Below are 13,081 nucleotides of genomic sequence, written 5' to 3'. Positions count from 1 at the left end.
ACTCAAAATCATGTAGCTGAGGGAGATGTCATCAAGGAAACATTCCAGGATGAGCAATTGTTGGTCATTACTGCTGGGGAGGTACCATGGTATGTAGATTTTGTGAACTATTTGGCAAGTGGAGAGATGCCGCCTGATCTTGAACCTTATGCTAAAAAGAAGTTCTTGCGAGATGTGAGGTCATATGTGTGGGATGAGCCATTCCTGTTCAAATCGTGTATTGATCAGCTAATAAGATGTGTGCCTGAATCTGAAATAAATGATATCTTACATGAATGCCATGCATCGCCTTATGATGGTCATCATGCGGGTGACAAAACAGCAGCTAAGGTATTACAATCAGGTTTCTATTGGCCTAGGGTGTTTAAAGACGCCCATGAGTTCGTGAGGAGATGTGATAGGTGCCAGAGAACAGGAATAATTACGACAAGGCATGAGATACCATTGTACGGTATTATGTAGGTTGAAATTTTTGATGTTTGAGGAATTAATTTTATGGGTCCGTTTCCCTCGTCCAATGGGTGTAAGTACATTTTGGTGGCCGTTGACTATGTGTCGAAGTGGGTGAAGGCCATAGATCTTCCTACCAATGATGCCAAGGTTGTTGTTAAGTTTGTGAAAAAGCATATCTTTACAAGATTCGGCACTCCGAGAATGATGATAAGTGATGAGGGCACCCATTTATGTAACAAGCTCTTGGACAATGTCTTAGCGTAATATGGGGTCAAACATAAAGTTGCAACCGCTTACCACCCTCACACTAGTGGGCAAGTGGAAGTTTCAAATAGAGAGATAAAGCAGATCCTGGAGAAGACGGCTGGTGCAAGTAGGAAAGATTGGGCTACAAAGCTTGATGATGCTCTATAGGCATACCGGACCGCCTATAAAACTCCAATCGGAACCTCCCCTTACAAGCTGGTTTATGGGAAAGCATGCCATTTACCGGTGGAACTTGAGCACAAGGCTTATTGGGCAATAATGAAGCTGCACTTTGATGCAGACTTAGCGGGTAGAAAGCGGTTGATGCACTTGAACGAGCTTGATGAGTTTCGCTTGCATGCGTATGAGAATGCCAAGTTATATAAAGAAAAGACTAAGCGTTGGCATGATAAGCATATTCAGCATCGCGAGTTCGAACCGGGTCAGTTGGTTCTTTTGTTCAATTCGAGGTTGAGACTCTTTCCGGGGAAGCTCAAATCGAGATGGTCGGGCCCGTTTGAGGTAGTAAGAGTCACTCCACATGGTGCAATTGAGTTTCGCGTCTTAGGTGGCGAGAGAACATTCTTAGTGAACGGACAAAGAGTAAAGCACTATTATGGAGGTGACTTTGATTGTCAGAAGTCGAAGGTGTTACTTGCCAATGATTAGAAGAGATTCTGTGTCGTGCCGCGACGTTAAATCAGGCGCTAGTTAGGAGGCACTCCATCTTTATTGCTTTCTTTTATTTTTATTTTTATCTTATTATTGTTTTAGTTTTTGTTTTTGTGAGCTAATTGGAAGAGTGCAAAAGCGAGTTAGATGGTGAGAATGAAGTGTGGGGTGCCCACACCAAGGACCATGCCTGGGGGAAGTTTGAGTACCTCGTGAGCCATGATTGCTTCAGCCTTTGGCCTTTCAGGGAGTTTCTTGTCCACCCTTGTTATTGTTTTGCTTCATTTATGTATTGGGGACACTGCACTCTTTTAAGTGTGGGGTGGGAGAATTATCTAAAAATAAAAATTAGTAGTAGGATGTAGAAATATGTTAGCTTCTTATTTTTGATTTCGTAGTTGTGGAAAATCGAAAAAAAAAAACAAAAGTGGATAAATTGGACTTTTCCCGACGATTGATCTCCTAGACAGTTTTCTTGAGGGATTTAAGTCTAAAGAAAAAGGACAAAAAGATTTTTTTTATAGGTAGTGTAGCAATTCCCCCTTGGTTTTTCTTTGATCCGCGGTTCTTTTTCAAGGGTTTTATTCGAACCGGGTGTAGTTGATTTTATTTTTTAGGAGTAGGATCCATTGTGAGATGAATTGAATTGAAGCAATATCTTTTGACTTTGTTATGCCTTTAGAATAGTGAGTACTTTGGTTGTGACGCTTAGACTTAGTTTTTGACTCTTGTATAAGTACCTTAAATTATATGATCTTAACTTTGCTTAACTGCTTTGACTAGAGTGTCTTGATGAGTCCAATCGTGAGTGAGTTATGTGCCATGTGTGTGTGAGATTTGTGTGTAATTCTGTGCATTGCATTGGATGTCTAGAATTTGCCCTGTGTGTTTGCAAAGCGAAATAGTAGTTTTGTTTAGTATTAGAAGTGATATAGGCGTTTTTTTGTTGAGCCAGTTATATACTTTTCTTTTACCCACCTAATTGTTATGTATCGTAGTTAATCCCGTTGAGCCTGTAATCCTGTTTTCTTGGCAACCACATTACAAGACTTACCAATTTATTTGAACTAACCATCTATTTGATCCTTTTCACCTCTTATGAGCACTTGAATTGTAATGAATTTTGTAAAAGTTAAAGTAAAGGTTGGTTTAGCTTTTGAGTGGAACTAATGAAATAAGGAGAAATATGCACTGTTTTGAAAAAAAAGTAAAAGCCACTTGAATTGAAAAAGAAAGAGAGGAAAAAAATAGTTGAATTGCTGTGAAAAATATTTATTGATAGTGGTGACTCTTGATAATTATGCTTAAAGAAATATGGAGTTAATATACATTGATGTGAAGGTGGTGTTATGGTTTGACATAAGTATGGGGTTTGAATGTTAAAGTATATGTATTAAAGTGCTTAGAGAGGTGTAGTTACTCTTATATCCAAATGTATCCTACTCGACTCGCAGCCTACATTACAACCAATTAAAGTCCTACTTGATCCTAGACTGAATGAGCTCGATTAGTAGAGTAGTAAACTACGGGTAAGCCTATGGCGCATCTTTTGTGGCATATGAATGTTATTTCTGAGAGTGAGTGAATTTTTTCTATCTTGAGTTCCTAATTGTTCTTAAATTTTATTGTGTGTGGAACTACTCTCTTTTGTTGTGTGAGGGCACTTGATTCATGAAGGAAAGGTAATGTCATTGACTTCTATGTTAGAGTAAGTGAGTGAGTTGTGAATAATGCATGGTACCGGTGAGTCAAATCTTGAGGTGAAGATGTTACACCCTTGTGCTTAGTCTATTTTAAAGATTCTTGGTGTGATGATTTAGGAGAATTGTTTAAAAAGGTCGTGTCTATATAAAGTGTAGTTTGATTGCTTGAGGACAAGCAACGTTTAAGTGTGAGGTAGTGATGTTTGGCTATAATTCCATATTTTTAGTGTATTACTTACCTTACATTTAGGTGCTTTAGTGCTAAATTATACTATATTTATGCTTAATTGAGTTTATTTTATGTGTAGGTACTTTGGAGATAAAAGCTGAAGCAAATATGCTAAACATTGAAGTACAGAACGCATATAGACAAATACCTGTAAAGAAAAATAAAGGAAGAGGCAATTTATGAAGATGAAACCTTCCAAGTTATGAGAAAGCAATAAGATTATTACTAATGTAAGGATAAAAAATGACAAAGTAGCATGAAATGCTTGGAAAGAAAGATTTAGGCAATCTATCAAGAATGAATATTGATTAAATCAAAGAACAAGGCAAGGACTATACAAGTGACGTGAACATCATTGGAAACAAAGTGAGGCGTCAGATTTCAGCGGCCATATGTCAGGCGACGTTACATTTGCATCCTCGCGTTTGAGCTTGCGAGGCGAGGTACTAAGCTCGCGACAGAGCTGGCGTCGCACAGTGTATAGCTCGCATTTTGCCTCGCGTCGTAAGGCCTGTAGCGAGGGTGTTCCGGGTTTTTAAAGTCTATTTTGTCTCCTATTTAGTTTTGGACTTAGTTATTTCGTTTGAGTCTTTTCCCTACACATATAAATAGTTATTAAACACCATTTTAGAGGGTTTTTTTTGCGACCGAAGGCAAGAACATCACGTGGAGCCACTCTTGGAGGGGAAAATCATAGAGTTCTTCATCACTTTATCTTTTCTTTGTAATTTGTTTATGCAAAACATTTGGAAAATTGTTACTACGAACATGAGTGGCTAAGCACTCTAAGTTCTAGGGTTGTGGTTGATATAATTATTAACGTTTATTAATTACATCTTCGTTAATTCGGATTATCCTCTTGTGATTGTTTTTTTAATTCTAGTTTTAATTTGTGAATTGTTGTAGCTACCAATTCACCCTACTATCTATGTTATGCTTGGGAAAGCCGTGTTTAGATTAGAGTAGAATTAGAGAAAGCTTGTTTCTGAACCCGTGGCTCGGGGAAAGATTTCGCGGTTAAGATAGGAATATACCTAACAGTCTTGCTTAATTAAATACCGTATTATATTCGTTCATGATAGACTCAATACCATAGGAATATATGATTGATATATTGTGGACAAGCGAGTAGTATTATGGGAACATGCTATTCATATAAACGATCCGGTTAATTAGCAACCATAGATAATCTGGATTAACGAGTGTAATTATTGAACTTAATAGGATTGATAAACCAACCACAACCCTGAAATTTTCATCTCCTCTGAAGTAAAATCTCATCATACGCATTTGCATTCTTGATAAATTAGTTGTTACTTGTTTAATTTTCGCAATAGTAGATTAATAGAAAAACGTCACTCTTAAATAATTTGGACAATTAATTGATTTTAGTTTGCTTAGTTAACGATCAATCTAAGTCTCTGTGGGTTTGATATCCGACTTTCGAGTCACTTTATTACTTGATGGCCACGTATACTTGCGTGTACTTAGGGAACCAACAATTGTGTATTCTTAAGTTAATCGATCAAACTCTACACAGACCAGACAATAATAAAATATATTCGAATATTCATGTACGTATATGATGAGCAACTGCATATAATATACAATAAATAGACACATTGAATTCTACGGTGTATACGATTAAAAAATAAATAAAATTTTAAATCAATTTAAAACCCATTATCACAAGAAGAGAAGTGGGTGTATTGGTAATTAAAAATATTCATGAATAATTTATATAGTCTAGTATCTTTAGCATTCACATCAATAGTAATTTCTGAAAATAGTGGAGCAAGAAGAACAAGTTCTTTAAATAAAAAAAATTTGGGAGATTCTGGATTACCTACCAGACCATGGGATAATTTTTAAAAGTTTACTGATGATATGGGTAAATTTGGCCGGATAGTATAACAGTAGAGGTAAATTTGGCCGGATAGTATAACAGAAATTAAATGTAGACAATATCTTAAAGTAGAGGGATATATTTGGCCATTTTCCCTAAATAATATATATTGATTATATATAAAATATAACATATAATTTTTATTTATTATTTTAGAAGGCGGCTATACATCGTAGATTATTTAAAGAAAAACCTCACTCAACTACTTTTCATGGCAAAATTTACCACATTATGGCAACGAGGACAAAATTTAAAAAGTAGTCTCAAAGAAATGGTGCAAATAATTCCATATTATCTGTTTTGGTCCAACAGATCTAGCGGGTTTATCCCTTAAATTACAAGTAAAATTATATTGTATGTAGGTCAACTATTATTTTGTACACATATATATTCAATCTTGAACACTCTTGAACGCTCGTCAACACCCTTAGCAAAATTTTCGATTTCTCCCCAACCCATTTGCGATATTATCTGCTTGATATGTAGGTGGAAACCTTTTTTTTTTTTCCTTGCAGGGCGTATCACCTATTTATTCTATGATTTTTATTCTTTTTTGAACTATTTATTTAATTTCTGGATAAGGCATATTAGCTATATAAATAATTGGTTATTGTGTTCTACTAGATGCCATTTTATGTGGTCAAGAAGATGACATTTTAACCAACAAGGAGTGTGGTAAAGTGGTAAATATTCCTTCATCCTTAACCACAGATCTCGGGTTCGTTGTGAGTAGAATTGCAGAACCAAAAGATGGACATAAATGGAAAGGAAGTTAAAGCACAAATATGGGATACAGCAGGTCAAGAAAGGTTTAGAGCAATTACTTGTGCATGTTATAGACGCCAGAGTTTTAATAACATTGATCAATGGCTTAATCAGGGGCGGAACTAGCATGCTGGATACGGGTTCGATCGAATCGAGTAGCTTTGGTCTAAACTACATATTTGTCTTTAAAATCCCTTAAATAAGTACAAATTATTAATTTAAAACCCAATAGCTTAAACGAACTATAATTCCAAACCCATAAACTTCAAATTCTAGCACCTTCTCTAGGCTTAATGAACTTCAGAGTAAGCAATATGATACTTAATTATCTTCTCATTTAGTTTATAAATTGTTTAACTTAGCATGTTTAATGACTAAATTAATTACTTGATGAAGTGTTGTTAAATGATTTTTGTTGCATTATAGTTTAATGGAAGGAGACATATTTAAACATATTTAGAGAATATACAATGTTGTTAATTCTTTAAGCTACTTTCACGAATTTGTCTATTCATCAACCATGCTATAGGCTTGGCGCAAAGATAAGAGTCGTCGTCGTGTGATCATGAGGTCACGAGTTCATTCCGTGAAAATAATTTTTTTTAACAAAATGTTAGGAAAGAGTATAAACGATTAAGCCTAATGTAGTCCGACCTAGCCATCCCCAGAACTTATGCATAGCAGGACAAACGTGTATTCAGGATTTAAACTTGTTAAACTTGATAAGCATATCCCATAAAGATCTTCGAACTGATCATATTCTACATATGAGTTTAAAGTTTAATACTTGTTCAAAATTTATTGATAGTTTTACATATGTATTTATGCTTCATGTTGAAAATACCAGGTTAAGTTGAACCTATTGATTAGGGGTGTACAAATCGAACAGAAAAACCGCACCAAAACAAAAAGTGATCAAACCAAACCGATTAAAAAACTCGACTTGGTTTGGTTTGATTTGGTTTGGTATTGAGTAAAAAAAACCGAACCAACCCGACATATAAATATATAATTTTTATATATACTTTTAAGATTTTATATAGAATCTTCTTTAAAAAAATGTCTAGAAATATTTGGGATTCTCTTGCGTGATATAAATTTTAATAGAATATGAAGTGGTCCATATTTATTGACCTTAAATAATGGGTTGTATGATCACTTTCTTATCAAGTGTTACTGAAATGCGTTCATCTCTTTGTTCTTCCATATTCATATCATATGTTAAGATCTTATTAAATTCTTGTATCTTTTCCGAATGTGAAGTGATTATTAATATATTTATGTATCATATTGATTTTTATGTTTAATTACTACATTCGGTTAACCTGAAAGTGTACATCAACGAAAAATTATTATCAGACGACTAAAAAAATAACTATTATGTGTTACTAATAGAATTTTCCCATAAGAATATTTTAATCGATAATATGTTTGTCAATTTTTATATTTTTACTAAATATATATTTACTTATCAAATATTTAACAAAGTAAGATTGAAATAATATTTAACTAACAAAAAAACTGAAAACCCGACAAAACCCGACAAAATCGAACCAATCCAAATCAATATAGTTGGTTTGGTTTGGTTTTGATAAAAATCAAACCAACCCGGTTCATGTACACCCCTACTATTGATAATAGATTACATCCGCGTCTAAGAAGAGCTTAGTGCACCGAGCTACAATTTGTTTTTAATCAACAATGCTATTGAAGTTTTATGTTTAATTCTTTCTTGCTATTATGCTTGTGAATTTAGTGGCCAAGGATTTAATTATTTTGTCAATTTATTGGTGCAGCTCATTGTGACATGAATGTGGTTACAATTGTTGGCAATAAATCTGATCTCAAAAATTGCCAGAGAGGTTACAACAGAAGAAGGCAAAGCCTTGGCCAAGGCACATGGTTTATTTTTCATAGAAACATCAGCTTTGGACTCATCAAATGTAGCTGCTTCTTTTCAAACAGTTGTTAGGGAAATTTACAATATTTTGAGTAGAAAGGTTATTATTCAATCTCAGGATCTTAAACAAAATGATTCTAATTGGTTGCTGGCAAACGAGAAAACTGTGGTTTTGCATGCTGATAAAAATCAAGAAACAGATGGATTATTAGCAAAGAAAGGTGGCTGCTGTTTATTATAAGTCGATAGTTGTGTACTAAGCTCCCGCTATGCGCGGGGTCCGGGGAAGGGTCGGATCACAAGGGTCTATAGTACACACTCTTACCCTTCATTTATGTAAGATGCTATTTCCATGATTCGAACACGTCACATGGCAGTAACTTTACCAGTTATGCCAAGGCTCCCCTTCTATAAGTCAATAGCTGTATTTTGTGTGTTTTGAGGAGCATATTTCTCCTCTCATTTAGTATATTGCTCGAATCCTTTAAAAATGCCTCTGGGTGTGTATCGGATACTCAGATTCCTTCAATTTTGGTGGATCTGACATAGGTTTGATAGTAATTTTTGGAGGATCCGAGCTTACATAGTTGTAATTTATTTTCTGAAAAGACAGTAAATTTCCTTTTGTGCCATATGCTAACTTTCTTTTGGAATGTAAATTATCTCGAGGGGAAAAAAAAATCTATTTTCATAGTTTTTTACTTCAGTTTTTACAATGCCATTCTATTTAGCTTCTTGCATCCAAGAGTGTGGCATAGCGATAAATAAAATTGGAGTTGACTATGAGAGATCAGAATTCAATTTCAGTTTATCAAGAAACTGAAAATGTTCATTGAATTTGCAAATGACAGAGCCAGAAAAGGACAGATGACAACTGAACAACAGCCAGCAAATTTGCTGGACACTTTAGTATATAACGTAAAAAGAAGAAAAGAATCCCAACAAGAAAATGAACATTTTGCATCAAGTCTCATTGTTTCACCCGATATTCAACATACAATTATCTTAAGCTATGTTACGCGGACTCTCCAAAATACTGCCGCACCCGTATCGAATTCTTCAAAAATACACTGCTTTTGAAGAATCTGACAGGCGTCCGGCGACATTATCGGAGAGTCCTAGCAACATAGATCTTAAGTATATTCCGCTATCCAACTTTACGTCTCAATCAAATGCCAACGTAGAAAAGAAGCAAGAAAATGAAGGCCTATATTAAAGTAACTCTATGTTCAAACCATATAAGAAAGTCCCTTCCATTGTAAGCAGTCGTTGAGATAAGTTCTAGAGTAGGTATTGAATTAGCTCTAAGTGAATGTACCTTTAGCCTGAAGTAAGGAATATGAGTAATTAACAATCTATACTTTGGCCATGCTGTATTTTCCACCTATATTAAACAATCGATATCCAAACTTCCATACATTAATCTTCCTAGGCAGCAATACCTGATGAAAAAACAAGAGTATGTAAGTAACATAAGAAGAATGTAAACGAAGCAAATTTATAATAAGTGCAGGACATGGAACATCATGGTCTGTGCTCTTGGCTCACGTTTAGTTTCTAGTATCTCGTACAACAAGCCGAATATGCAACAATAACATTTGGTTTCCAGCTAATGCTTAAATTCTACCCCTCCTTATTCATTTTGTGTTTCCCTTTGAAATTGTAAAACAATCATGGCATACCGGTTTAATGAGTTCTAGTGCAATAAAATATCAAAAACTATTTAATAGAAAGACCAAAAAATAGAATAGGAAAATTACTTTTACCTCTAGTTGATGCATTTTCAAAACTATAACCACCAACATAGTCGAGGGAGTCTGCACTCCTGAGTCCATAAGTAAGAGCTTCGGAGCTGTCTAGCTCTGGAGATGATGCGCGCCAAGTAGAGTCCTCATAAATCGAACCACTTACTGGCCCATAAATATCACCAAAAGCCTTGGCATGAACACCTTGTATTGGAGCATATGATGATTTAGCATCAGCATTGCTTCTTGCATTTTGTCCATACCCTGCCCCACCGTCAAATCTGGTTTCTCCATTGCTAAAAGTGATGTTATCACCGCCAAAAGAACCTCTATGTCCACCTTGGCCTGAAATTGGAGAGGAACCCCATATTGTACCACGACCTCCAAAAGCACCAGATAATCCTGTATTCCCGCTTCCAAAACCAACAAATTCAGTAGTATTTGCATAGTCCGTACCATAATAAAGACTCTCATTCTCCCACATGTTCTGACCTGTTGAATTCAACACAGAACCATTTCCAGCTCTTCCAGGTGCATACCCCGCAGGAACATTGTGTCTGTTTGAATTCTCGTCATGAAAGGAACTTAAGTTACGTCCATAACCAAGAATAGAATTGAAATTTCCACTTCCTCCAAAGCTTGAGCTCAATCTGGAGTGATCTATTCTTTCTCCCATATTATAGTCAGCTGGAGTCAACGAAGAGTATCCATTGCGACCAACAGGAGTTGGACTATATCGACCTTCCATTCCGACTCCATAGCTTCCCATCGAGCTCGGACTGTAACCTTGAGGATATGCATTTAGGAAATTGTTTACCCTGTTCACACCATTGTTATATCTACCTAATTGGCTTTGGATTGGCCCGGGCGATAACTCTTTTGGAACAGCATGCTTGACCTCAACCATTTTACCATTAAGTTCATGAAATTTTTTGTATAGTACTTTATCAACTGCCTCCTCTGATTCATAGGTGATGAATCCAAAACCTCTAGGCCTTTGTGTGTTCTGATCATACATCACCACAACATCTGTGATCGTCCCGAATTGGTCAAAGTACTTCTTGAAGTCAGTCTCGGTGACTGAGGATGCTAACCCTCCGACAAAAATCTTTTTGGTGCGAACAGGACCAGGAGAACCCTGTATGCTTCCGTTGGTTCTATTAACATGTTGATCGTCCCTAGGAACGGCTTTTTTTGCCTCTACCTGTTTATAAAAGGAAATAATCAACAAAGTATACATTTATTTCTGCTAAGACTTCATGCAATATCTGAATTGACTTAAAAGGACACACATTGTTCTGCCAGGCATACAATAACTATATTATATGGTTTTCCTTACCTCGCTATAGACATATAGTTTTCTCGTTATGGAGTTAGAAAGTCTTGACTGTTCAAAGAGAATAAGATGATAAATAACCTAAATCCTCAGAGATACATCTACCTAATTAACGCATGGTTTTAATCCATATTTCCACGTAATAACTACTACACCCTTTCATTTCACGCAACATATTAGCGATATACCCCTCAATATTTTATAGATCATTTCAAATTAGTTGACCAATGGTGCTATAACTCGGCTCTTGCATTACATCCGTATCATGCAGCCCCTAACAGATTCACTTATGTAAAACTAACACTCATCAGGCTGAATCAATTTCTTCGTTGAAATGATGCAATGTCAATATTTTACATATGTCCAACTCATGAAAACTGTGTAAATCTCATTAAAGTGCATTTCCAATGAATATAATTGTAATCATAAGCAACAACTCTTCTAAAAAACAACAATTAGCACTCTTACTGATAAGTATATCACAGGAAGAATTCGAAATACTACATAAATGCTTGGATTTGCTTAAAAAATTGACATAAAATTTCAATAAAAATACCAAAAGGAACACTGTATAGGATGTAGTTCAGAAATTTTTAAGGTTACTTACAGTTCTACCATCAATCATGTGTTTTTCCTTAACAACTTTTTCAGCAATCGAAGGGTCTGCAAAGACAACAAAGCCAAAACCACGGGCACGGCCTGTGGTTCGATCTTTCATGATCACAGCTTCAACTACATCACCAAAAGCTTGAAAATATTCTCTGAGCCTATCCTCATTTGTGTCCCAAGAAATCCCTCCAACAAATAATTTGCCACTCTGCATTTCTTCTCTGCAGATAACAATAACATTACCAATCATCCGTCCAAAAATGAAACTCTAACTATACTTCAAAGTTTTTTAAGTCATATGCATTGACAGTGTAAAGATTTTTTAATACTATTAGTAAGTTTTGACCTGTGATAGCAGATTAGTTACTATTTTTACCCGATTACCAATTAATGCTCATGAAGGATTTACCCTTAATTTCTAACAAGTGACCTAATTTTGTAAATATCAAATCGTCAGTATGTAAAATTAAATTCTAAATTCAAATCATTCACTTGACCAAGTAAAAGGCTTAACAAAGGATTTAAAATTAGAAAGTTAGATTCTTGAAATAGCTTGCATAAACTTCAACTTGAGCTTTTCTAATAAACTTCTCGACCAAGAATTCATTGCATCATCAATGAAACTATTCAATATGAAATATCAAAATGCAGATTAAGTAAAAAGAATAGCATCTCAAACAAAAGAAACTACCAAAAAATTGGAAATTCAAATAAACAATCAAGGAATGTATAATCTGCAGTTCAAGTGTTCAACTAGAGATCATCTAATTTTCAACAGATCAAAATTCAACAAACCCACAAACCAGAATTCTTGAAAAAGTCATACAGATTGAAACTGACTTGAAACATCCAAAAAAAACATACCCACAAACCAGAATTCTTGAAAAAACTCATAAAGATTGAAACTTTGACTTGAAACATCCAAAAGAATATACCCCACAAAGTAAAAAAAAGCCATAAAGATTGAAACTTTGACATGAAACACACAAAAATATTTGAATATGTAAAATTTAAGAGGTTGAATACTTGAATTTACCAAAATTTCAAGGCCAAATTGTTAGAGTTCCTGTGAATGGAGAGAGATGAAGGTAAGAGAAAAAGGAGAGTGGTTATGAAGAAAACTGATTCAAATCTCAAAAAGGCTAAAATTTATATATATGTACAATTTGTATATAACTAATTAACTACATTACATATACATATTTGTATAGGAGTATTATATTGTGAATGACAGAGCTTCTTTAGCTATCCTCTTGTGTGAGAAATGTAGAAGCTAGTAAGAGGGTGGAAGATGGTGACCTCTTATTTATTTTATAGTTTTTCAACAAACAATTAGTATAGTTTTGGAGGAAATGATTTCCTAAGGTGAATGTGCATTACAATTTAAATGGAAGAAAATAACTTTTACAATGATTTTTGTATTTTATAATATAGACCAATTCAATAAATACGTGATATATGTAGTTAATATACTTTTATAACTAAATTACAATTAGTTAATATATATTTTTACCTTA

The 13,081-nt window shown here is 34.7% G+C and overlaps 1 protein-coding gene across 2 annotated transcripts; it reads right to left on the bottom strand.

The window, feature by feature from the left end:
* Positions 1–8,749: 8,749 nt before the first annotated feature.
* Positions 8,750–12,839, bottom strand: LOC107784125 (uncharacterized). Of its 2 annotated transcripts, XM_016605195.2 has the most exons (4): positions 12,601–12,839; positions 11,563–11,785; positions 9,641–10,823; positions 8,750–9,316 (listed from the first exon to the last, which is right to left on the bottom strand). In XM_016605195.2, exons 2-4 carry the CDS (start codon positions 11,776–11,778, stop codon positions 9,303–9,305), a joined length of 1,413 nt encoding a protein of 470 aa, XP_016460681.1. In that variant the 5' UTR covers positions 11,779–11,785; positions 12,601–12,839; the 3' UTR covers positions 8,750–9,302. The 2 variants fall into 2 exon arrangements, with proteins under 2 accessions (XP_016460681.1, XP_075102623.1); XM_075246522.1 differs by lacking the exon at positions 12,601–12,839 and having other exon boundaries at positions 11,563–11,829.
* Between the last annotated feature and the right edge of the window lie 242 nt (positions 12,840–13,081).

Source organism: Nicotiana tabacum, chromosome 23 (assembly GCF_000715075.1).
Source record: "Nicotiana tabacum cultivar K326 chromosome 23, ASM71507v2, whole genome shotgun sequence".
NCBI classification, from domain to species: Eukaryota; Viridiplantae; Streptophyta; class Magnoliopsida; order Solanales; family Solanaceae; genus Nicotiana; species Nicotiana tabacum.
The sequence above is the reverse complement of the archived record's forward strand: the minus strand, read 5'-3'. Positions and strand labels throughout refer to the sequence as shown.